This window comes from Maniola jurtina, chromosome 10 (assembly GCF_905333055.1).
Source record: "Maniola jurtina chromosome 10, ilManJurt1.1, whole genome shotgun sequence".
In the NCBI taxonomy this organism is placed as follows: domain Eukaryota; kingdom Metazoa; phylum Arthropoda; class Insecta; order Lepidoptera; family Nymphalidae; genus Maniola; species Maniola jurtina.
This window is the reverse complement of record NC_060038.1, coordinates 14,383,131-14,410,478: the sequence shown is the minus strand read 5'-3', so window position 1 is coordinate 14,410,478 and position 27,348 is coordinate 14,383,131. Positions and strand designations below refer to the sequence as shown.

The window sequence follows — 27,348 nt, the reverse complement described above, 5'->3', positions numbered from 1 at the left end:
TTTAGGTACCTAATATGAACTTTGGAATTTTTGGTGTTTACACCAATATAGATAGATATGATTGAAACACCTTTTTATAATACAAACAATTCAGTGTAAAAAATTGATCAGCCTGATTTAGAATAGTCATATTTTGTTTTATGCTAAATAGGAATAAAAAACTAGGAAATATTTAGCCTTTGTACTGTATGCGACAGGTTACTTTCAAGGTCGTCACATGTTTATATAATAATACAATTGAACCCTTTTAGAGCTTAAACATATATTTTTAGGGTTCCGCATAGTGCCTGTAAAACAGGTTATCCGCTCCGGCTTTCGTTTTCCCTCCAGCTACAATATAGGGACTTTCAAATTAAGAACGCAGAGGCATCTTCTATACTGGCGCGCTCCACCTTAGGCTGCATTGGCAGCTACAATTTTATGTGACTGCAGTCAGCTCGTGCCTTAATTGTTAAAAAAAACATATTTGAAAACTTCAGGCATGCACTCATGTCACACATGTTTCCTCACGATATTTTCCTATTCACTGTTAAAACTAATTCTATTTGTTTCAATTCTGTGGTTCTTGTATCTCTTGATATGAAACGAAATTAGAAACATTTGCTGTTGCTGTACATAGCCAAATCTCCAACTTTGACCTTTTAATCTATGTCAACGGCTCAAACCCCGCAGCATCTCATTATCAGTAGCAGTGATGACTGTGACTTGTGAATTGTGAGTGTATAAAAAGTGGAATATTTACGCCAATATAACGACTTACTTAAAATATGTCTTTTTCACCTCACTAGCTCAAAAAAAGCATCTTTGCTGTCTAAAACCAGTGAGCAAAAGTCGTTTTTGCTCACTCGGTGAGAAAAGCTGTTGAACTTTTCTTGATACAACACTTTTTCTCACTGATTGAGCAAAAACGACTTTTGCTCACTGGTATTAGACAGCAAAAGTGCCCTTTTTGAACTATCGAGGTGAAAAGTTGTATGTATCACACGATAGCAAAGTTTTTGTTTCTTGTACTTTTGAATCCGTCACTACACTCAGGATTCTAACTTAGAATCACTCGCTATGCTCGTAATTAGCGCACGAGCGTAGCGAGTGATGCTATCATAGAATCCATTGCCCGCTGGAATTCAAACTAGGCACACACAACAAAAATGAACTTTGCCATCTTGTTGAACAAATAACTACAACTCTGTCTCGGCTTGTGGGCATTACCCACATTCTGTCGTTCTTTCCAAGCTCTTTCCCTAAAAAGCATCGATTGGCAAACATCACGCACCCTGAAACTGTGAGAATTACTCTCAGGCAGGTTTCCTCACAATGTTTTCCTTCACCGTTAAAGCAACTTAATTGCTTAAAACGCACATATAACTCTGATTAGTCAGATGTGCGTAAAATAAAATAAAAATGTGTTAAAGTAAGGGATCTGCCAATGCTGCGCTTGGTGGACAAACTCCCATAAGGTACACAACATTTAATGATAGACGAACTCCGAATGATAAAAAATATTTTTTCATTTTTCATTTTCAACTTACATACTACATACAAATACATGTTATTATTATTAAGTACTTTACTCATATGTGTATTTTGTGCGTAGCTATCGCGCGTTTTGTGTGTTCAGACCTTTAGTCGGTGTCTATAATATAACGAATGAGTCTGCAAGAAACCTGGCAGTCGCGGTCGCTCGTGGACGCGCGGCCAATGAAAAAACTTACTGTAATCGCGATCTCAAACCCGGGGTCTTTGGTACAGCGCCATCTATTGGCAAAAAATTGAACTTACAAGTGTTCGTGAAATCGTATGGAGCAACTGAAAAGGTTTGTTACTAAATGGGAGATATGTGTGCTTTTTAAATCTTTTGTGTTGTACCTAAGTTAGTTTCTGGGTAGTACCTACGAGTAAGTATGGGGAACTCTAGCAGTTGAACCGCTGTTGATTCCTAAAACAAATCAAGGGTCAAGTGCGCTGTGCGAGTCGAACTCGCACACGAAGGGTTCCGCACAATACCGTTAAGAAATAAGAAACCAGTATAATAATAATGAATCAATTGATACCTCATTCATCAAAATCGGCTTAATAGTTTAGGCGTTACAATGGAACACACATAAATACAAACCTACATACGTGCATAGACTGCTAAGATCACAACTCTTCCTTTCGGGTAAGAAGAACTTTCTTCACTGATGAAAGTAAAATGAACATTATTTTCTCAGTTGGTAACAAAAAGGTGACCGTATGACCACTAACCGTAATAACAGCCAATAAAGATAACTGCCTAGTGCCTACCCGAACCTCTTTATTACACAGTAAATTCTCTATCGATAGTTATGTTACACTTATGATGACATTTCATAAATCTAATCCCTCAATTTTGAGGATCGTGGCTCCCTCGAGACCTTCTTCACGATGTTGCGCCATTTTCCCTGTTTAGAGGCCGTACGGAAGACATTACATCACAAGAGTGTATCGACCGCTTCTCAGATGTCAGACCAACGTCTCGGGCTGGGTCTCTTTCCTCCGATCTTGCCAGTGACCAAGGCTTTCTCTATGCTACTCGCGTTTTTAGGGTTCCGTACCTCAAAAGGAAAAACGGAACCCTTATAGTATCACTTTGTTGTCTGTCTGTCTGTCCGTCCGTCCGTCCGTCCGTCCGTCGTGTCTGTCAAGAAAACCTATCTTCTTCTCTCTGGGCTGGTTTCCGCACTTAAACGTTTCCGTCTGTTGTGCGTAAGAAAACCTATAGGGTACTTCCCATTAACCTAGAATCATGAAATTTGGCAGGTAGGTAGGTCTTATGACACAAATAAAGGAATAAATCCGAATACCGTGAATTTGTGGTTACATCATTAAAAAAAAATTAAAATGTGTTTCAATTTTCAAAGTAAGACAACTATACCGAGTAGGGTATCACATGAAAGGGCTTCACCTGTATATTCTAAAACAGATTTTATTTATTTTTGTGCATGATAGTTTTTGATTTATCGTGCAAAATGTCGGAAAATTACCCGAGTACGGAACCCTCAGTGCGCGAGTCTGACTAGCACTTGGCCGGTTTTTCCTAGCAATGTGACCGAAGTAATCGATCACCCGCCTCAGACAGATGTTGGATAGGCTATAGCTAAAACCCTTCTTATTGAGCCGGAGATGGGTTGACGATGATGATGATGAGCATACGCGCTTTTTTTTTACTCCTTTATTTATAGGCTTTTACAAGCATACGCGCTTGCGTAGATGTTTTGTGCCAGTAAAGATAGATTATTTTGTTATCATTCGTCATCAGCTGGGTGATATTAATTGTTGTTTTGCTTAATAATTGCACTGACTGTAGGGGAACGGCTCAAGGCGGTCGCACGGTCTCTTCGCCTACTTCTAGACGATTGAAACTCTGATAAACTTTTTAATTCAAAAGAAAACAAAAAGAGTTCAATTTATCAGCGTATTTGAAGACGTTAATTTAATGTAAAGTGATATTTTTATTTTTATTAATATTGTTGATATTCTTTTTATAAAATTAGTTAGCTAACTTCTTTTTTATTTTATAAAAGCAAACTTTAACACCGTTTTAATGTTTTTCAATAACTTTGTCATTTTACTCTCATTTGATTTATTTTATTTTCATTATTGAAATTATTTTATTTGGTTACCGATTGATTAATGAAAAAAAGTTTGATCCGCACCAATAAATTTGCGTTGTGTTGTGTTTAGCGAAGTTTATTGTGTCGAAGCTCAAATTTTTGTCAGTGTAAGACGTCTTTATATTCGCTTATATTCGCTTGCGGCGAAAATATTAATACCGCATGCGTACAACACACGGCGTTTTTAAATGGTGTGGACACGGCTTTAATAGTTCAGATTTTTAATTTTTATATAAAAAAATACGCTCTATTAAGCTTTTTTCGTTACTTTCATTTTTATTAAAAGATTTACGTATGTCTAAACTTGTGTGTAGTGTTGAAAGATATGGACTACTTAATCAGAATAAAATTAATGTGTGATAAAGCCATGAGGTATATATTTTTATGTCTTCTTTTATTTATTTTAGGCAATCATGGTGGTGAACGGAAAATTGGACAAAAATGTGAAAAATGACTCTTCCATTGCAACACTCGACGAGGCGATGTTATTAACTGGTAAGTCGAAATATTAAATTTATTTTGAGACAGAGAGTAGAGTTTAAAAGTCATAAGTAGTATTTTATTTTGGGTGACTCTTTCGTGTTTGTTTGGAATCAATAAATCAATTTTTTTATTGAGCGTTGTTTAGCTACTCAAAAAGTAGTTTTTGAGTTATCGCGAAGAAATGGAAACTTTCAAAAACGGACGTTTCTAAGGAAAAGTGCTAACATAGTTTATTCCCACTTCCGGCGCTTCTTTTGCTTCTCCTAACGCCGGCCTTTTAACTCAAGATGTGTTGGAAGCTCGCGATAGCTATGCCCTTTAAGCAATTCATACTAATTATCTTTATGTCAAAATCTCTAGGGATTTAAGACTAGCTGATCCGCGACTTCGTCCGCGTGGATTTAGATTTTCAAAAATCTCATGGGAACTCTTTGATTTTTCGGGATAAAAAAGTAGCCTATGTCACTATTCAGGTCTTCAACTATACCTATCTATGTAAAAAATCAGATCAACCCCGTTGCTGCATTATTGAAGGACAAACCAACAAATCAATCAACCAACAAACAAACGCACTTTATAATAATATAGGTAGTGATTAATAGGTATAAATTTAATGCTAAAGAGCAACCGCCGAGTTTCTTGCTGGTTCTTCTCGGGAAGAAAGGTATTCCGACCCAGTAGTAGATGCTCCTGACGATTCAAAAGTACTTGTAAAAGTCTAATTGAATAAAAACATTTTGAATTTGATTTTGAACTTAGACGGCCAAAACGATGGTGACCTTATATTTTTGCCATAAATAACATATTTATAATTGGAACAATTATTATGTCAAACAGAGGCCACGAATCACGATGGTTATTACTTATTATATTACCCATAGTTTATTAATTAAATCCAAAGTAGGTACATCATGCAAATCAATCGTAGTAATTGAATTAACAAGTCACATTGTTAATCATTTATGGAGGAACTAGGAAAACAATAAATGTCATAAAAATATTGAAAAACGATTTCTTTATAGAATTATTTCCTATCCTTTTATTTCTTTATGTCCACTTGGTCACAAGGTCGCTTATTTTTTCAAGCATTTAATTTGACCTAATAAAAATGGAAGCTCTATTATGGAAGCTAACCTGAAAGAGATAGATCCCTAATATTATGTTAGAGGCCCCTAGAAATTCATCGGATAAGGCTCCAGTCTCATTTTTTTTAATTTTTTGAATTAATATAACTATTATAATGTATTTATACAGTCGACTTGTCTTGTAATGTAAAGTTAACCGTGGTTGGCACCATGAGTGATATTGTATGCGTAGTGAAGAGGAGCACTCACAACCCCAGTTTTTGCGGGTCTTACTCGTAGCTCATGGTACAGTGCCTGGGGTCAACTTTAATAGTAAAGAAAACTGTCCGCGTCATTCCGCGAGATTCCATCTTGGCGCTCTCCAGGCCTTAAATTGCAAGAATTTTTTTCTCCCATATACAATTAAAAATAACATTATCACCAGCACATAAGTACCAATAAGCGAAATTTTTTATCCATACTTACTATTATCATAAATGAAAAATGTGTGTCTATCTGCTAGTCTATCACGGCCAACATCAACAGTTTAACCGATTTTGATGAAATTCGGTTCAGAGTTGGCTTACATACCTGGGAAGGACATAGGCAACGTTTTATCCCGGAAAATAAAAGAGTTCTCACGGGATTAAAAAAAAATGCAGCATGATAATTTGATGCAGATAAAAAACGCACGATTTTGAATGAACACAGTTACTAGGTAACAATTACAACCACGGGTTTATTACATAGATTAGATAAGAGATTAAGCATTAGGTAGTAGGTATCAGTCCCAATAAAATAGAGATAAAATGTGTATGAAATATTAGAAAACAAATAAAAATGACATAAGTGCCCAACACCCTCTGTGGCGTAATGGCACGTACCTATATGGCCTTATATGTAAAAGGTTGCAAGTTTAATCCTCATTGATTTGGTTTAGGAGATTTAATTTTCCAAACTAGTAGGTAGTATAGTCTAGTTGACTCTTCGGGCTTGGCTCAGGTGGGATTTCTGAAAATCCTTTTTTAGTGAGTATAGACTAGAAGCCCCCTGGAAAATAATTTAATTGAATTTCTTATTCAATATTTGGGTTCGGGTCAACATTTTACACCGAATACCAAAATTTCAGGTTTGTAACTCATTTACGAGCTAGAGACCTGAGACATGATTTGGACAGACAGACAGCAGAGTGACATTAACAGGGCTCCGTTTTTACCATTTGGGTACGGATCCCTAAAAATTGTCCATAAAAATGTATGGAACCCTAAAAGAGCGAGACCTGACTCGCACTTGGCCGGGTTTTTTTGGCTGCTTCCAGCATTCCAAAACTACTAACCCAAAATTTTCTGGTTTACTTTTCTATTGTTGAATTGTTGATTAGTTATCAGGACTTAAAAAATCTTATCGTAGACCGTAATATTAAATGCAATCATCAAATGCAATAGACTAGGTTATCTGATGTGTATAATTAATTAGCTTTAATGAGGACATCAAAGTACCTACTTGAGTGGAGTATACAGTGTGATTCCACAATAATCTAGTCCAATCAAGGCTAGACATCAATATGGGTCTATGTCCTAATTTACGTGGCCTTGAGCGTTGTATCAGTAATATCAGCAACGAGCAATTGTCTTGTTAACGGAAGAGTGTGCTTAGGGTTCCGTGGCAAATTCATCATCAGCAATCTATCACCGGTTCACTACTGAGCATGATGAGCATACTCTCCTCTCAAAATCAGAAGAGTTTGGCCAGGGGCCATAGTCTTACCACGCTGACCAAGTGCCAATCTGCACTTGGTCAGCGTGGTATATTCATACATCTTTAAGAACATTATGAAGAACTCCTCAGACAAGCGGTTTCCCCGCGATGTCCCGGTTTTAACCAGGAAGAAAAACTTGCTTTGGCAAGTGATATTTGGCAAGTGATTAATGAACACTCTACCTCCGGAATAGCAGTCCAACATCACAACTTATCACAGTTTAGTTAGTAAGTATGGTTAAAATCGCTATGGCTATATCGGACAAAATCCTACCTTACTACCTTATCAACTATCTATGTATTAGCTTTGTATTCTTGAACACACTGTATTTGTAACATTTTCGTGTTAAATAGGATAAATATTTTGCAAACAAATCCAATTCACAATCAATAATTACAAATTGAAATATTTACCGATTCCAGATGGTCTTTGATAGCAAAAGAAATTGATTTAAAGTGATTAAATCTGAGATATAATATGCAAGCTCCATATTCCTAGGATGCATTCCCCAGCGTTTAAAAAAAAATAAGGTCATTGTCGCCTCCTTTAAAATTTAAAAATAAAAAAATATAAAAAAATTAAGAGTGCTCTCCATGGCTCTAATATATATTTTTTTTTAAATATTAAGTATTCAGAATTGTAAATTCCTTTTATTGTATAACTTCATTTATTTCAAACAAACGAAAATTTTACTCTTAATTTAATTTGTCTATTCACTATTTTGAATTAATGTATTTGCATGCCAGCTTGGCGTGATACAGCTGGACTATTTTTATAATTACACCTGTAATACCTGTATCAGCAAATAAATAAATTGATTGATTGATTGATTGATTGATTGATTGATTGATTGATTGATTGGCCGCTCCAAGTGGAGCATGAGATTATGCTATTGCAATCAACATATTTTACGGGCAGAACACATCGAGAGTGAGATGCGTGATGTGTGAACAACACGAACCAACGGTTTTTTTTAATGAAAATTAATTAGTACTTTTAACAAACTAAAAACTTTTGATAAAAGAGATTTGAAATTATTATGAAGTAAAGTTTAACTTAAATCTTTGCAATTTCATACTTTCTTACATGGTTTATTTACGCGCAAAGTAGCCGCAAAAATACAGGTGTTACAATGTTCGTAACGTTAAAATAAATACAGTTTTAGTATATTTATTATTTTAGGGCATAGAAAATTGGAGCGATAATCGATATCTCACTTAGTTTTAGATCTAGAACAACGAATAATAGAATAATGGGCGTAAAACGTTTGTATGAAGAAGCATGCCATTCTGTGGCATGTCGCAATATCGCAAATGGCCGCACTATATTATATTTCTCTGGCGTAAATAAAGCTTTATGAATGGCATTGCATACTCGAAATCTTCCTCTAATAAATATCAATACCGATCGTTCTATTAAATAAATAATATATTATTCGCAAATAGATCAGATAATGTGCGTTTATGAAAACAGACGTTTTATATAAATTATTATAATATTTATTGGCGATTAACGCGATGGTTTATATCATAATATTATAATTAATAACAAACTCTATCAATATGACCCCCTGTAGAGACACGCTATCCCCTGTGGATTAACACGTGAAAGCTTACAGTGAGATAAGTTGTTCAGTTTTATCATTATCATCCGTAGACATTCCCGAAAAAAACTTAATTCATTAGAATTTTCTTGAATTAGAACCTCCTTCATGGTCTAAGACTTATAGAAACTTCTTGTTGAAACCTCCACAGCACTTGTTGAAACCACCTCTTGTATCAAGCATCTTCCCCACTGTAGGTGAAAAGTCGTGCAAAATTTGCTCTCGCGCCTTTGAATTCCTTGCTACGCTCAGGATTCTATTTTTGAGCCACAAGTAAAACTTAAACTTTACCAAAAACTTTAGTATTCTTTGCTTCCTCGGAATTCAATTCTGGCGCCAGAATAAATCAATAGATGTTAGGGTGCTTATAGTACACGACAGGTCGAGATGGCAATCGTGGCGGGGACGCCCCAAACACACGCTCAGTCCGTGCGTTAGCGTGTGTGCTAACTGTGCGGATTAAACCCGATCACCATCTCGGAAAGTCGCCGGTTTAAAAAAAACCGGCCAAGTGCGAATCAAACTCGCTCACCGAAGGTTCCGTACTCGGGTAATTTTTCCGACATTTTGCACGATAAATCAAAAACTATTATGCATAAAAAGAAATAAAAATCTGTTTTAGGATATACAAGTGAAGCCCTTTCATATGATACCCCACTTGGTATAGTTTTCTTTGAAAATATAAACACATTTTAATATTTTTTTTAGTGATGTAACCACAAATTCGCGGTTTTCAGATTTATTCCTTTACTTGTGTTATAAGACCTATACCTACTTGCCAAATTTTATGATTCTAGGTCAACGGGAAGTATCCTATAAGTTTTCTTGACAGACACGACGGATGGACAGACGGACGGACGGACGGACGGACAGACAGACAGACAGACATACAACAAAGTGATCTTATAAGGGTTCCGATTTCCTTTTGAGGTACGGAGTTACGGGTTCCTTTTGAACCCTAAAAAGACTACAATACAAAAAAAATGTTTGAGAAATAATGACAGCAAAAGTTTTTGGCGGCTAACAAAGCTACGGAACCCTTATCTGAGTTCAGGCACGCGCTTAGCCAGTTTTTTTAAGTTTTAAATTTTAAATATAGATTCGAGAGCAACAATAAATTCACGCGATGGATTTGTAATCATGTGATAAGACAGAACTTGTGGCAGAACCCTGCGAAGTCCTTATCAAGCATTCAACCTGTTTGACATTGATTTTCTTTCATTAGGAGGGGTCTCTCCGTCACTCGCTCCATACAAACGTAGTTCCAATTTCATTTGAATATTAAGCAACCAAAGTCCATGAAATTTTGCAGAAATATTCTAGAAACTAATATCTATGCCCGTGGTTTTCCAGATTTCTGTTAAAATATTCGGTTTCAAAGTTACGCGGTCTTAAAAATTCACATACAAATCTTTGAGCCCCTGTAATTTTAAAACTACATATTTTTAGAAAAATCTAAAACACCACAAGCACATATAGTTTCCAGAATATGTCTGCAAAATTTCATGGACTTTGGTTGCTTAGTATTCAAATGAAATTGGAACTACGACTGTATGAAGCGAGTGACGGAGAGAACCCTGTTAAGGAAAATTTACCGCAAAAATAGTGCAATAAAATAATAAACCGTCATAATCCGTCGATTCGTGTCAATTCCGCGATGTAATAAAAGATAGAAAGCAATAAATAGATCATAGATAGAGAATAATTTGGATGTTTCCTTTTAAAATGGCTGTAAAAATTGTTATTTTTTGTAGGAAATTAAGGGGTCTGAGTATAGGATCAATTTTCGAAGGTTCAGGGGAGAAATATTATGGTGCACTTTTTAGTCCTAGCCCTTAAAAACTTATCTAGAAACGGCTAACTAGAAACGGCTTATTTAAGAATGAAAGAAATAAAGAGAGAAAACTGTTATTTTTGAAAGCTGCGGCACATATCACCAGTTATACCTACGGGTTAGTTATCCTGGTGCCCCTAATACTTGAGCCAAAGTACCTCAAGCAGAAGAAGCGCCAGAAAAAACTCTGTCATGTGTGGCACAACCCGAAATGAATAATAACTCAAAATTTAAAAAATCCCCGACAAAAACCTCTATAAGAAAACTAGAAAAGAGCTGATAACTTTCAAATGGCTGAATCGATTTTCTTCAATTATAGCTAAGAACACTCTCGATCAGGCCACCTTTCAAACAAAAAAAATTAAATTAAAATCGGTTCATTCGTTTAGGAGCAACGATGCCACAGACAGATACACTGATACACACGTCAAACTTATAACACCCCTCTTTTTGGGCCGGGGGTTAAAAACGACCAAACTCAACATTAACTGCTGTATGCCTTACATGTTATAATATATACAAATATATACAGCTCTGGTTTTTAGCCGAAACCCTAATTCGGGTGGCACCATGGAATAATGAACACAGAAACATACTTCTATATAAAGCTCGTATTTTTTTTTTACAATCACACGCTTATTTATAACAACACTACCTACCTACTTAAAGCTACGGCCACACCTGCGCGTAATGAACGCGGAAAGCGGGCGCGCCCACGCGAATCTATAAACGCAAGCGTAGTACACTACGCTTTTTTTTTAATGTATGTTTTGCTGTCAACCCTCCGACATGGTTATCGGGGACTTTGTATAGCTTAACACGGCATTTTTTTTTAACCTTGTTCTGTTCAGATTGTCATGAAACAGGTTTTTCTTGTACTGTGATCATGATTTCTATGCAAAGCCTTAGTTTTTTACTTTATTCTATTAAGCTGATATTTATATGCATATGTAACATATTATTCCATTAATATATTGTATACATAATTTCTTACGTATTCTACTTATTTATCTATTTATCTTATTTTAGTTTGATAATAATTATGGGCTCTAATATTAATTAGTACACTACGCTTAGCGTAGCTCCACTGCGCGAATGTTTGGAGTTTGGAGAAGTTTCCTTTGATGCAGGCCAAATTGCCGCCTAGACACGAATGTTTGGCAAATGTTTTGCGAATGTCAAATGATACGGTTGACGCCGGCCCTACCAACGAATGGTTGCCGAAAAGCCGAATTGGCATATTATTGTAAATTGAATACTTGAAAAGAGCAACCGCCGAGTTTCTTGCTGGTTCTTCTCGGTAGGAACGGCATTCCGAACCAGTGGTAGATTATTTTGACGATTCGAAAGCACTTGTAAAAGTTTAATTGAATAAAAATAATAATGTGAATTTGAATTTAAATTTTCGCCGCATCATAAGTGTGCAATGTGCATGCTCCGTTGGTCGCACAGGTTTAGATGATGCTTTACCGACCCACCTATTTTTTCAATGAGATAAGGTTTTATATGATTGTCATTCTTTAAATTAGCTTTAGATTAGCTTCCGTAGAACACGATTTTTTTTTACTTCTAATGAGTCTTGCTGTTACAATGACTACATTTTATATGTTTTTTACCCGTCGAGTTCTCATTGATTGGGTTTTGATTGTTATTTGTTACCTACTGATAGAATGACTGCGCCGCTTGCATGTATTCTTACTAGATGATGCCCGCGATTTCGTCTGCGTTTTCGTTTTTAGGGCTCCGTAATCGAGGGGTGCCAACGGTACCATATTACTAAGCTTCCGTTGTCCGGCCATCTGCCTGTCTGTCAGCAGGCTCCACCTACCTATATCATGAACCGTTATATTTAATGGTAGGAAGTTGAAATTTTCACAGAGTGTGCATTTCAATTGCCACTATAACAACAAATAACAACAAAATATCAAAATGCCGACATGAAAATTAAAAACTTGTGAACGTAAGAAGCTATAGTGTTAAATGTTATAAGTACGATGGTACGGAACCCTTAGTGTCATCCGACTCGCACTTCACTGATTTTTTAATAAATGCGCCTCTGACGAGTCATGCGTATCCTATGGTTCTCCTCTTCTATTTGCCTCTATATAGGTACATATTCTATAATATTTTCATTCGTCGATTGAATTTTTTTTTTATTTTGCATCGTAATTAAAATATCTATAAATGCTTCAACTACACTTTATGACGTATTTCTTAACAATAATGGGGTTTCCCAAAGCAAATAACATTTAAGCTCTGTTTTACTAGATTAACAAGACACACGCAAAACACGGTTTGTTTCAACAAGCATTATAATTGATATCTACCTATTACGTTTATGTATTTGCTACAAGCTTATTTTAAAGCCTTGATAAAGTACTTACCTAATATACTGTATAAAATTGTGTTTGTTTGTCAATTCACGTAAAAACCACAATGAAAATACAGTTCAAATCTGAATCCTACTAATATTATAAACGCGAAAGTTTGTATGTAGGTATGTATATGGATGTTTGTTCTGGATGGATGTCTTTCACGCAAAAACTACTGGATGGATTTGACTGAAAGTAATGGAGATAGATTATACCCTGGATTAACATATTTGCAACTTTTCATCCCGGAAAATCAATGATTTCCTACGCGATTTTGAAAAACCTATATCCACAGGAACGAAGTCGCGAGCATCAGCTAGTATTTAATAAAAATATTAGAAAACCACGTTAGAACTTTCGCACATTATATCAACCCAATAAAATAATTATAAAATAAAATAAAATTTTTAATTAAATTAATACTTAATTTATATTAATAAATTTAATTTATAAAATAAAATATTTTCTTTGAGTCGAGTTGATGTTCAGTCAAGGTGTGTGGGACGGTCTACTGTGTTATAAAGCTAAAAGATGCTCTACAATTACTTTGATCAAAATAATTAGTACAATAACAATTGACCTAGCATGCATAATATTAGGGCTAGCCGAGAGCAAAGATAAGTCTGTACAAATAAATAAAATTGAGTAGGGAAGATATTTATCTGTGATTTCCACATTAGTAACTAACTACTGGGTTTCACTAACTCGTACCTATGCAGTTATTAACAAAGATATTTAACTATATATAATATATATGTATTTTAAGTAAACATACCTATTTGATAGTGTTTTTCATGGCAAGTCGAGAACTTGCTATTATAATAACAAGAATTAAGCTACTAAGTTTATATTTTAAATTCGGGACAACGGGGTTCCTGCGGAGTTTTACAAAATGAAATACAAGCACAAAATAAATTCTTTTTTTAACCCCCGACCCAAAAGAGGGGTGTTATAAGTTTGACGTGTGTATCTGTGTATCTGCTCTTTTCTAGTTACTGTAAACTTCACTTGTCGGGGGTGTTATAAACTTTTAATTTACACTTGTAATTATTGCAATTACTACTAGGTATAACACCTATAATAATATGTATATGTATTTTAATTAGATAGGTAAGTGGATATAGGTAGGTACTTTATGATTAACAAAGGATAAATATTTCATCATAAATTATTTTGCGTAGAACCCATTTCGACCAGTTTTAAAATAATATGTATCTGCGGCCCAGCTTGTTTACTTGGATAATTTTTTTTGTAAGTTAATATTCTAAAATAAATCAAGTGTAAATTAAAAATTTTCAACACCCCCGACCAGTGAAGGTTTCAGTAACTAGAAAAGAGCTGATAACTTTCAAAAACTTGGAGTTTTCTAAAACATCATTTTCAAATAAATAATAATGTATATCTAGGCAACGTCCATCTTGACAGCTTGACATTTGTCAATTGACTTAATATTAAGAACCTAACGGTTATCTAACCTTCTTTTCTACAAGAAAACTAGAAAAGAGCTGATAACTCTTAAACGGCTGAACCAATTTTTTTGGATTATAGCTAAAAACACTCTCGATCAAGCCACCTTTCAAACAAAAAAAAGTAAATTTAAATCGGTTCATTCGTTTAGGCGCTACGATGCCACAGACAGATACACAGGTACACAGACACACAGATACACAGATACACACGTTAAACTTATAACACCCCTCTTTTTGGGTCGGGGGTTAATAAGAAACAACAAGTACCTATTTAGCTAATTAGAATTCGACAGTACGTAATTTACAAGGAATGTAGGTGCTCTCTAACGAAAGGTTTATGAGACAGACCTTTACCAAGCCTTTGCCTACAAAAACTTGCAAAGTTGGTAAGGTCGATAAAAGCAGGCATAAGGCTGCTTTTCCACCACAGATGTGCTATGCTACGTTGCTATGAATGCATTTGATATCCACCAATCATATTCATTGGTTCACATAACTTAGCACTGGTGGAAACGGATTCAACTAAGATATGTTTTTATATGGAACGATGCGTGCTATGGATGCGTGCTATGGCTGCGTGCTATAGATGCCTGCTAGCTTAGTATTGGTGGAAACGGTCACATATTTTCGTAGCGTAGATTTCACATCTTCGTAGCATAGCTGCATAGCACATCTCTAGTGGAAAGGCACCCTAATGCTACGGCATTAGGGTGTAGTAGTTTGAACCCCGGACCAGTATCGCCGTTGTTCCTATTTAAATAGTAATCATTAAATTAGCAACTGGTCATTTTTCTTGAATCCTATTTCGTTAATGAGAAGAAAAGACATGCAATAAAGTACCTATAAGATAATGCCATGTAAGATTGTCCTCTTATCTTGTTTTCATTATTTATTAAGATGTTTTTATGGACGCGATGCCTTTGTACTACTGCCACTACTTATTACCACACTTCACATCATACTTAATATTATTATAAAGGCGAAAGTTTGTGTGTATGTATGTATGTTACTCCTTCACGCAAAAACTACTGGACGGATTTGGCTGTAATTTGGAATGGAGATAAATAATATCCTGGATTAGCACAGGCTACTTTTTATCCCGGAAAATTAAAGATTTTCCACGGGATTTCGAAAAATCAAGATCCATGCGGGCGAAGTCGTGGGCATCGGCTAGTACAAGATAAAGTTAAACAGTACTAAACCCAACTAAAAAACTAAACTATAAAATGTAGCCTATACCTACCACTCAGATCATAATAACAATTCGATTTACACCTTATTCATGAAAATCGGCTCAGTAGCTACGGCGGGCTGTATTTTGTGAAACGTAAGTACGTAATATAGATAGCTCAGAATTGAAATTTTCACAGAATGCGTATTTCTATTGCCGCTATACAACAAATAATAAAAAATTCAAAATGGCTACGATGAAAATCAAAAAGTGTTACATCTTAGCGTTTAAACTATCATGACCATATCGTATCGTATCGTGGTAATCTATACTTATAGTGTTACCTTGCATATGATTGTGCGCAAGAATGAGGCATGTGGTGAAGCAAGTCCCTATAAGAAACCTATATCCAGCGGTGGATGTCTACCGGGTGACGATAATGATGATCATGAGCACCTTTTTCAAGGGCATACCTACCTAGATAGGGTTAACTGCCTAGATTAATATAGAAATAATGTGATTGTTTGCAGGTTTCGGCATATACAATATCCTGCATATGCTGCTCAGTGGTCTGATCCTGATGGGGGTGATCATGCAGAGTCTGGTGATGGGGTACGTGATGCCGGCCGCGCAGTGCGACCTGGACCTCACCCTGCCGCAGCGAGGCTGGCTCTCTGCCATACCTTTCCTAGGTAACATGATAATATTGCATATGCTGCTCAGTGGTCTGATCCTGATGGGGGTGATCATGCAGAGTCTGGTGATGGGGTACGTGATGCCGGCCGCGCAGTGCGACCTGGACCTCACCCTGCCGCAGCGAGGCTGGCTCTCTGCCATACCTTTCCTAGGTAACATGATAATATTGCATATGCTGCTCAGTGGTCTGATCCTGATGGGGGTGATCATGCAGAGTCTGGTGATGGGGTACGTGATGCCGGCCGCGCAGTGCGACCTGGACCTCACCCTGCCGCAGCGAGGCTGGCTCTCTGCCATACCTTTCCTAGGTAACATGATAATATTGCATATGCTGCTCAGTGGTCTGATCCTGATGGGGGTGATCATGCAGAGTCTGGTGATGGGGTACGTGATGCCGGCCGCGCAGTGCGACCTGGACCTCACCCTGCCGCAGCGAGGCTGGCTCTCTGCCATACCTTTCCTAGGTAACATGATAATATTGCATATGCTGCTCAGTCGTCTGGTCCTGATGGGGGTGATCATGCAGAGTCTGGTGATGGGGTACGTGATGCCGGCCGCGCAGTGCGACCTGGACCTCACCCTGCCGCAGCGAGGCTGGCTCTCTGCCATACCTTTCCTAGGTAACATGATAATATTGCATATGCTGCTCAGTCGTCTGGTCCTGATAGGGATGATCATGCATAGCTATGCAAATTGTTCACAACCCCCCACAATTCCTTATCACAAGAAGTAGGTCAGGTCAGGTGCACACATCGAAAAATACTTCAAAACTCTAAAAGAGAAACTACTTAATGTTCTATTCTCGTTAAAAGAAGCAAAGGAAAAGAATGCATCAAAGGATCTGCAATTCTAAAAATAAAGGAAAAACTAAGAATTCCCAACAAAAACCCAAGAGCTGACTATCAAGTGCTGAGTATTCAAGCGCCTTAGAGGATTTTCTCTAGCCCAAAAATAAAACTACCTACATTAGATGCAAAATGCTGATGATGATAATGAAAAATGAAACGTATTTTTCCAGCTATCATCCTAACATCATACTTCTGGGGCTGGTTGGCGGACACGCGTGGCCGTCGCTTCGTGATGCTGTTCTCCATGATGATCTCCGTGGGCTTCTCCGTGCTGGCCAGCCTCGCGCCCGACATGATCTCCTTCGGTGTACTGGCCTTTTGCTCCGCTGTTTTGTAAGTTATCTTATTCAGATAATTCCAGCGCTTATGCTGCTTGAGGCATTTTGGCTTCAATGCTCATTGCGCCAGGATAACCAACTCTTAGGTATATGTGACGTGTGGCACACTTGTCTGTCTGTCTGTCTGCTAGCTTTTCACGGCCCAACTGTTTAACCGAGTTTGATGAAATATGATACACAGTTATCTTATAACCCGTGGACGGACATAGACTACTTTTAATGCCGAAAAACTAAAGAGTTCCCACCTGTTTAACCAATTTATATGACATTTGGTACAGAGGTAGCTTGCGTCCCGGAAATTGAGATAGGGAACTTATTAGCCCGGAAAATCAAAGTTCCCACGGAATTTTTCAAAATCTAAATCTACGCGGACGAAGTCGCGGGCATCATCTAGTATTTATATATCTCAAGTTTATTTTGAGCATACATAATTAGCCTATTAGTCGCGCATTTTGAATCCTCAAAAAAAAATTCTGGCCTATTATCATGATTCTACGAGAGTGATGGGTAGGAATCATAAATACCTAGGCACATTTAAATCGCTAATAAATCAATAATATCGCTACGTATCTGGTTAATAACATTGTTAAACATAAAGTTGGTAACTGCGTGACACATCGATGTATTTATCGACATTTTTATCATGTACATAATGTTTTTATTATTGGAATTATCATTTTAATTATGCCACACGTCAGTCAAATGGTACTTGTTCAATATGCTTCAACATTTATGTATTACGACGGATCCTTTTATTCTTATACATTATCTTGGGAACATAATATTGTATTACCTTTTATTGTTATCTGGAAAGTACACTAACTTTTTGAGTGAAATTTTTTATTTAGAGGTACTGGATGAAACTAAGGATTCCTTATTTTACTACGGACCATAAAAAGAAATCTTTAAGTTCAAGTGTTACCCGTAGATCACTCCATCAAGTTTTGTCTTAAATGCACTACTTCTCTCAGGGGAACTCTCGTTCTAACAAGTGTAAATTAAAAATTTATAACACCCCCGACAAGTGAAGGTTACAGTAACTAGAAAAGAGCTGATAACTTTCAAACGGCTGAACCGATTTTCTTGGATTTTAGCTAAGAACACTCTCAATCAAGCCACCTTTCAAACAAAAAAAAACTAAATTAAAATCGGTTCATTAGTTTAGGAGCTACGATGCCACAGACAGATACACAGATACACAGATACACACGTCAAACTTATAATACCCCTCTTTTTGGGTCGGGGGTTAAAAATATAATCGTCTTCTTTTCAAAACCGGTTCAAATCCAGGCACACCAGGTTAGCTAACTCATCAAACATCTTTCCAGCATGTCTGGGTCATCAGCAGTCGTGTACACGTACCTGGGGGAGTTCACCAACCTGCGGCATCGGGACAAGATGGTGGCCTTCGGATCTTCCTTCGTTGGGATTGGGACCGTTGTACTGCCAGGTATATAGCTTTTTTATTTTTGATTGGTAGTGGCCGGTTAGTTCTTGGGATTCTTGACTAGGATCTCACCTATTTCAAGAGTGCGACTTTTTGACGTGACAACGTCTTATAATTCGATAGAGCCGGCTGCACGCACGAAAAAACATGACTCATGAGGCGTTACCTCGCTCTGAGGCGTTCCATGTAAGGCTTGAAGTGCAAGCGAGAGCGCGGAACGAGTGACAAAGAAGCACAATCGGCCTTTGTTGTCACGTTCAACTATCGTCAGTAAACCGACTTTACAGACAACCAATTTTTTTTAAAAGTAAAATCGCTGTACCACCAAAACCACTACCATTAAAAGCCAAACTGTGTTTATTGATTATTATTTTAATCACGTCGCAACGGAGTAACGGATCAACGTGTTTTTTGTATAGTTATAGTTAAAGACTTTGAGAGTGAGATTTTGACGGATTTGGCTGGGAATGGAAATAGATTATAGGTACCCTGGATTAACAAAGGATAATCAAATCAAAGAGTTAATAATCGGATAATCAAAGAGTTCCCGCGGGATTTTGAAAAACGTAAATCAATGGGGACGAAGTCGCGGGCCTCAGCTAGTTAATAATAATTATTATTAATCAATGGAGTAATGTTATTCAATTATTATAATTACTAACCATTACCACCTGCACGAACAGTTCCTATTTTTCACGCCCTTATCCTTCAATCCATAATATCCATAATCCACAATTCCATCATTTCCATAATCCATAATTCTATTATTTCCATAATAATCCATAATAATATTATAAATGCGAAAGTGTGTCTGTCTGTTTGTCTGCTACCTTTTCACGGCCCAACAGTTTAACCGATTCTGACGGGTACCTACAGGGTTAGCTTATATTCCGTGGACGGACATATGCTACTTTTTATCCCGGAAAATCGAGTTCCCACGGGATTTCTAAAAACCCATCCGCTTGACCGATTTGTATGAAATTTTGTACCGAGGTAGCTTGCATCCCTGTAATTGACATAGGCATTCTTTATCAATATTTTTTCATCATTATCATCATCATGATCGAGTCTCCTCAGAAGGAAAAGAGTTTGGCCACCATACTGGCTAAGTGTGGATTGGCAGACTCACAGAAGTTCTTAGATTTATTTATAAATTTAAAAAAATATAGCATACATTGTATGTGTTGGGGTTTTTCCTTAAATTATACCGTATACAAGATATAACTACTAACATAATCATATCGTTAATATGCAGGGGAATTAATTGCCCAGTGAGCCCATTTTCTAGTAGATAGGTAGGTACATCAGGGGGCACGGCAGTGCCCCCGCCAAGACGAGCCAAACGGCGGCCGGGGCGCTACGTACCTTTTTCTCGAAGTGTTTCGCCGTATTTTCGACCCGTCATAACTTCGGTCTGGATGACGTTAGAAAGCTGAAATTTTCAATATAAGGTGTCCTCAGCAAATTTACCAAATATACCAAGTATCAAATATCTAGCTTTTATAGTTACAGATTTATTGATACCTAAAATACGCCGATTTCGTCCCTCACTGATGATCATCAAAACCTCTACTCAAAACCTCTAAGGTACTTCCCGAAGTCCTAGAAGACTGAAATTTGGTATGTAGACTAGAAATTGCATACAAACTACAGGAAAATTAAGAAATTGGAAATTGCCCCCCCTCTACGCCTCTTATGGGAAAAGCAAATCTGTAAATTCTGTCGCTAGAATGCTGATATTTTCAGGATAAGATGTCCTTGGCAGATTTATTAAACGCACTGAGTATCAATTGTCTAGCTTTTATAGTTTCAGATTTATTGACAGTCAAAACTTCTAGTCTGTAATTCTAGGGTACTTCCCGAAGTGCTAGAAGACTGAAATTTGGTATGTAGACTAGAAATTGCATACAAACTACAGGAAAATTAAGAAATCGGAAATTGCCCCCCCTCTACGCCTCTTATGAGAAAAGCAAATCTGTAAATTCTGTCGCTAGAATGCTGATATTTTCAGGATAAGATGTCTTTGGCAGATTTATTAAACGCACTGAGTATCAATTGTCTAGCTTTTATAGTTTCAGATTTATTGACTGACTGAGAAAAGACTGAAGTTTGGTATATCTGCTTCAAAATTGAGTTGCAAGATTCCACCCGAACAAACATATTTACATACGAGTACATTGCAAGTTGAATAAAAGCTTTTAAAAAAAGAGGTAACGATAGAGAGTGGGCCATGTAAATGATGTACCTACAAGAAATAGATCCAAAAAAAATCTAGGGCACCTGCCAAAAAGAAATGAAATCCCACCAAAAACATTTCATGTAAAAAGGTAGCCAAGACTCACAAGTTCATAATGTTTTCACTGTTAAAAAGTTATGAGATCTCTAGTAGAGCCAAGCCCCTAGCTGAGCTTAGATTTGTGCTGGCCATGGGAGCTATCCCAAGTCCAAAGTATATAGCTTTTAAATGTTCTTGACTATATGACATTTATAACAATAAATAACAAATCACTCTACTTACAAGCTCTGATTCTACAAACCCTATATCTTGGTAAAAAAGTACGGCTTGGCCGTTTACAGTTCGTGGATTTTTTATCTGAAATAACATTTAAGCCCGGAATAGCTTCTGCGACCATCACGAAGTACAATACAAATTAGTAATTGTCGAACAAACTATTCCTTATGGCCTTAAAATATGTTATGTCATGTATTAGTTTTACGAACATTAAACGGCCAAGCCGTCCTTTTTTACCAAGATGTAGGGTTTGTAGAATCAGAGCTTGTAAGTAGAGTGATTTGTTATTTATTGTTATAAATGTCATATAGTCAAGAACATTTAAAAGCTATATACTTTGGACTTGGGATAGCTCCCATGGCCAGCACAAATCTAAGCTCAGCTAGGGGCTTGGCTCTACTAGAGATCTCATAACTTTTTAACAGTGAAAACATTATGAACTTGTGAGTCTTGGCTACCTTTTTACATGAAATGTTTTTGGTGGGATAACATTTTACCGTATGCGGTTGTATGCCAATGCACGTGCAAACATTATTGATATAAATACATTGGCATGGTATATTTAAATCACATCATATTAAATGTAAAGAAATCATGAGCTGTAGACATTAAAAGTAGTGATTAAAAAAATCTAAATTCAAAACGTAGGTAACTATACAATAGTACATACCTAATATTTTCAATATTTATTTGAATAAATGACTTAGTTTTATTTTTTAATTTATAGACATTGCCATTCGGAATTATGTTAAGGTTTGAACAACGCATACATCCACATCAGTTCAGGCATTTAGAAGTTATGGTGGAACAAATAAACTCACAGACAGACAGGAACCTTAAAAACATTATACTTCTTTTGTGGGCAGTCGTATATTCAGGGATCGCAGTAAAGAGCAAAACCTTGTTAAAAATACCAAATTGATGTTTTATCTTCAGCTGTATCGTGGCTCATTCTTCCCCTGGAGTTCTCCCTCCCAGTGCCATTCCTGGGTATCGACTACCGGCCCTGGAGGCTACTGATAGTCGCTTGCACGCTACCGTTTGTCTTGGGCACGCTGTTCCTGATCATCGCTCCGGAGAGCCCCAAGTTTCTCAGCGCTTCGGGGAAATCTGAAGAGTGTTTAGCAGTACTGAGGAAGATTTACGCTGTGAACGGGAGATTGTCTGAGGAAACCTATCCGGTAAGTTTTTTGTTTTTTTTATTTTATTTATCGACTCTCACTTAGCTGCAATCGGAGTCTTACTGGCAAGAGATGATGCAGCCTAAGATGGAGCGTGCTTGCCTAGAAGTTGCCTATTCAGTATTCACTCTTAACTTGAAGATTCTTTTCTGACGTCATTACTCATTTCTACTCAATGAATCATTTTTAAATCACTTATTACCTACTAGCTTACGTCCACGAGTGTATCTGCGTCATACATATGTATGATCCACGTGGATTATTATCTATAGCTTAAAAAAACCGTAGGATTCTTTTATTTCCGGGACAGCAGCCTATAGGTCTTGTCTCAAGCTATTTATTTTACGGCCCAACCGATTTTGACAAAATCTGGTACCTATAAAAAAGCTTGCATCCTGCAGATGGATGTAGGGTGTTTTTATCCCAGAAAATTAAAATTACCAAAGGAATTTTTAAAAGCTATATTCACGCTGTGAAACTAAAAATTATTTTAGCATTTGTTATTTTGGCTGTCGTAGGTGAAAACGTTAGTATCGGAAGCCACCAGCTCTAAGTCCAAGGACACCAAGGGTCTGGCAGGCATCCTCACATCGATGCGGGAGCAGACAGCGCCTCTGTTCCGTTCACCGCTGCTGCCTTGGACATGTCTCACCTGCTTCGTACAGTTCGGGATATTTGCCACGTACGTTGCTGATATAGTTCTTACAATTCACAAGCGTGTGGTGGGCTTCAGAATTCGAGTAGCAACTCCGCGAAACTATGGCATCAAAGTATGAGCTTTTTCTATAAACACGACACACACACCTAACGCATGTGCATAACCGTGCCACGCGAATAGGATCATTAAGGTTCTTAACGACTTTGACTGTACATGAACTTTACTAGTGGTTACGTTATGTACAAGAACATTACTTATGTGTGTGTGCCCGTCGGACCAATCAGTCGCGAGTAAGCGCTCGCAAACGCACACATTTACTAAACTTTACTCATACCGATACGACGTAAACACAAGTATGAGCCACGCACACTTGTGAAATGCAAGAACTATAATACTTTTCTATCAGCTGACATTTTATTGACACGTTTTTATTGACTCCCTTTCCTGTCTGTCTGTTTGCTTGTTTGTTCAGTACAAATGCAATCGATTATAAACTAACTTCCCGATAAGCTACTTGAAAGCAGCAGAAAGAGCTGGAGGAGAAGAATAATATTGTTGTATGTTGTTTGAAACCTGAAACTCATAAATCTATATTACATTTTAGCACAAATGGGTTCTATATTTGGATTCCAACCATTCTGAACTCTCTCGCCAACCACGAAGGCGTTGAGACCAGGATATGTGCCGTGCTTGACGCCAGCCAAGCCAAGCCTGCCAATGGGACACAGGTAGGAAGTATTCTCCTTGTTTTTTTAATTGCCAGATAAACTTGCACTTGACGCCAATCATGCGCAATGGCAAGTAATGTTTCGTTTTAGATGAAGGTGAGGAAGATGGTTATTTATGCTTGCCTTGGAGATACTTAAGTTATAGGTAGGTACGTTACAGAAAACACGGATGCTGGAAGGCATTCCACGCCTTAGCGGTTCGTATCAGAAGTGTTCTGTGAATGGTGAAGGAAGAATGATGTGCTGCCATTGTGAATACAATGAATACAATAACAATAACAAATACGTAATTTTTTGATAAAACAAAAACGTTTTTTCAGAGACTGACTGTAGTGCTATTATGATGATAGGAATTCTCGGTAGGACAGGCATTCCGAACCAGTGGTAGATGCTCTTGACGATCCAAAAGTACTTATAAAAGTCTAATTGAATAAAAATATTTTGAATTTGAATTTGATGCACAGGCGCTGAACTACACTGCCAAAGACCGTTGACCCAAAAAAACCTTGTAACTTTGTTCAATCATTTTGACAGATTTGAATAAAAATCTCTCATGAATATTTTTCTTAAAATACTTTAAAATCTATTTATTCCACAGATCAAATGTGACGACACAATGAATACTGCAACGTTTGAGATGTCGATCTACATCGGGCTGGTGTTCTGCTCCATGTACATAATCGTGGGCTTCCTCGTGGACTTCATAGGCAAGAAGCTTATCCTCGTGGTGCTGTTGGCCAGCACTGGGCTGTGTGGCATCGCCGCGCACCACGCTGTCAGCCAGATGCTGGCGGTCGGCCTGTTCGCGATCTTCCAGATGTGTGGCGCGTGCATTGGCCTGATGAACGCTGTTACAGTCGAGCTGTTCCCTACGAAATATAGGTGAGTTTTAATTTCCTCCTTGCTAGAGCACGTGGTAGATCGCCCATAAGACAGATCACGTGAGGGTTGCTATTGCTTTTCCTACAAAATTTCCTACAAATCGGTCAAACGTATGGACTTTTAAGAATTCCGTAGGAACTCTTTGATTTTCCGGGATAAAAAGTAGCCTATGTCTGTCTCCAAGATGTAGGCTAACTGACAAGATTAAACTATTGGGCCGTGAAAAGCTAGCAGACAGACAGACAGACACTTTCGCATTTAAAACATAATAGTAAAAAATGGTAAATAACAGGTAATAGTATGGATGTTCTAAGGTTAGGCCATCAGTGGGCGCTGTATGTCGGCGGCTTTATTCGTCGTGGATTTTATATTTAATTTTACGTCTTGTTTCCTACAGGGCAATGGCGGTATGCTTATCAATGATGATGGGTCGCGTGGGGTCTATGGCCGGCTCCAACCTCATCGGCTTGTTCCTCACCATCAACTGCGGCGCGAGCTTCTACCTCTTCGGCTCCATCATTATAGGTAACTTTCTGTACTTCTAGATTACATAATATTTATTTGTCATTTATTGCAAGGATTGCCTAACAGAAACATCAGGGTACTTCTATTTTTTCCAATGGCACTCTCTCCTGAACGTTTTTAATTTTATCTTTGTGACTGTGTTGATTCAATCAATAATAATAATCAATATCAATCAATCAATAGCGTTTAATTGCCAGAATACATGTACAAAGAAGATAATAGAACTATACGAGGTATATTCTGGAGTAATATTGGGTCCGCTAGTCTTATTCACTTCATTAGTTTTCTCTTGGCAACTTGCAACACGGGATGATGCTTTTGACAACAAATATAACAATGTTTTTTTCCTTTTCTTATTTTAGTATGTGCATTATGCTGTCTCACTCTACCGGGCAAGAACAGTGGTCCTATCGAGAAGCACAAGACAGAAGCGACACAATACCAAACTCACGAACCTGCATGAAGACAATTCGCACATATGTCGGGTATTCTCGGATTTTGTCGGAAATTTCCGGCTCTTGTCGGGTGTTTCCGGATTCCTTACATATCGTGTATAGAGGCTGTGAATTAAATAAGGATATATCGTTGCTTACTTTAAACTTTGAAACTTTAAATAAACGCAAAAAATATTTTTAGAAATAGTGAACCGTCTCAAAAATGTAATCTATGCATGTAATTTAAGGGTCTAAGACTTGACATTTTGGAAATAAGTTATCTCTGTAACGTAGACTCCTACTAAGGAATGATTTTCAGAAGTCGGGCAGGTAGTACCTACTTTTAAAAATCACTACATACTGACCTACCTACCTAGAATAAAGCCAGTGAGTCTGTCTGTCTACATAATTCAAAACGCTAATTTATAAATTTATGGAACTGAATCGGATCATTTTCTTGAGTTGATCAAATTTTAACATTTTAAGCTTTAATAACGTAGCATAGCTGCATAGATAAAGAAATGTTTTTGAAAAATACAATGAGATTCTGGACAAGATGAGAAATATACCTACACTCGTAGATAGATGTTTCTTGGGTGGCGATATTATTGGTTTGTAATTTTAGATAAGTTACCTTTAATTTATTAGATTTAAGATAAATTAATGAATTTTAGTTTATTGCTTCCGTTTTTTCTTTTTCTCAGTAAGTGACAAAGTAGACACAGTAAATTGTCTAAATCTAAGAAATATTAACTTGAACAAAATAAAAACAGACGCACTAAACCAAAATTTATGTAATAAATATAGATAATTATATGTATATGCCATTTAGTTTTAATTTCAATAATTAATTTGATACTGATGAAATTGTAGGCAAGTAAATAAACAAAATATTATTGCAAAGTTAAATTACTTCAGACTATGATAAAATTGTAAATAAATAATTTAGGTACTTACATGTTTCTTAATATTTTGTTATAAATTTTAGGTTTTATTTAACAAAAATTGTCAATTGACTTCTAAAAACAAAGTACCTACCTTAGTATGTACTTACATAATTACCATATTTTGTACTATTATTAAAGATGACTTTTAATGTACAAAAGTGAATAATCAATAAAGAAAGCTTAACAACTAATTTATTTGTTTATTTATATTCTAAGATCAACAAGTCAGTAAATACTCAGCGGCACAGTTCTACGAAAGTAATTGAAAAATTATAATATAAAGTTTCGACTTCGTTAAACTTTCATAAAAAAAACAAAATCTGAATAAACTTACTGTGACTGTGATCAAACCTAGCAAAACTGACGTCATAGCACCTGTTGATTCGTAGGGATTTTTTCCTCCCCCGAAGAAAAAAAAAAAAAAAAAGCACCTGTTGATTCAATCTGCGCAGAAAGATGCGCAAACAAACAAACGTCTATTTCTGTAGATTTCTGTTATCTTTAACTGGGGAAAATACCTATAATTTTCACCTTCGTTGGACTTGGGCGGAAAACGGAACATCTTCCCCGCCCTAGAGGCCGGAAGCTTAAGGTCTTAGCTTCCGGGAAAACCTGGAGGAGGGCAGGAAAATTTCTGACTTGTGGGCGGCGATACCAGGAGCGCAAAGTTTATAGGAAGTCAAGCTAAGCAACTGGTGGTTATATTTATTTCTACGCATGCGTCATAATATTGATTTTCCGCACCCCTATGCAAAACATTCACGT

General features: G+C 37.0%; 1 protein-coding gene and 1 long non-coding RNA gene across 4 annotated transcripts; one reads left to right on the top strand and one right to left on the bottom strand.

Moving 5' to 3' along the window:
• Positions 1 to 1,660: 1,660 nt before the first annotated feature.
• Positions 1,661 to 25,814, top strand: LOC123868741 (synaptic vesicle glycoprotein 2C-like). 3 transcript variants are annotated; one of them, XM_045911331.1, is made up of 11 exons: positions 1,661 to 1,814; positions 4,040 to 4,127; positions 15,918 to 16,079; positions 17,102 to 17,264; positions 18,598 to 18,719; positions 22,165 to 22,409; positions 22,928 to 23,091; positions 23,672 to 23,795; positions 24,394 to 24,677; positions 25,075 to 25,202; positions 25,565 to 25,814. In XM_045911331.1, exons 2-11 carry the CDS (start codon positions 4,046 to 4,048, stop codon positions 25,663 to 25,665), a joined length of 1,575 nt encoding a protein of 524 aa, XP_045767287.1. In that variant the 5' UTR covers positions 1,661 to 1,814; positions 4,040 to 4,045; the 3' UTR covers positions 25,666 to 25,814. The 3 variants fall into 3 exon arrangements, with proteins under 3 accessions (XP_045767287.1, XP_045767285.1, XP_045767286.1); XM_045911329.1 differs by lacking the exon at positions 1,661 to 1,814 and adding an exon at positions 3,304 to 3,456; XM_045911330.1 differs by lacking the exons at positions 1,661 to 1,814; positions 4,040 to 4,127; positions 15,918 to 16,079 and adding an exon at positions 16,583 to 16,703.
• Positions 25,815 to 26,178: 364 nt separating this feature from the next.
• LOC123868790 lies at positions 26,179 to 27,348 on the bottom strand. Its single transcript, XR_006796718.1, has 2 exons — positions 27,015 to 27,348; positions 26,179 to 26,958 (listed from the first exon to the last, which is right to left on the bottom strand). It is a non-coding gene; the product is annotated as an uncharacterized LOC123868790 (long non-coding RNA).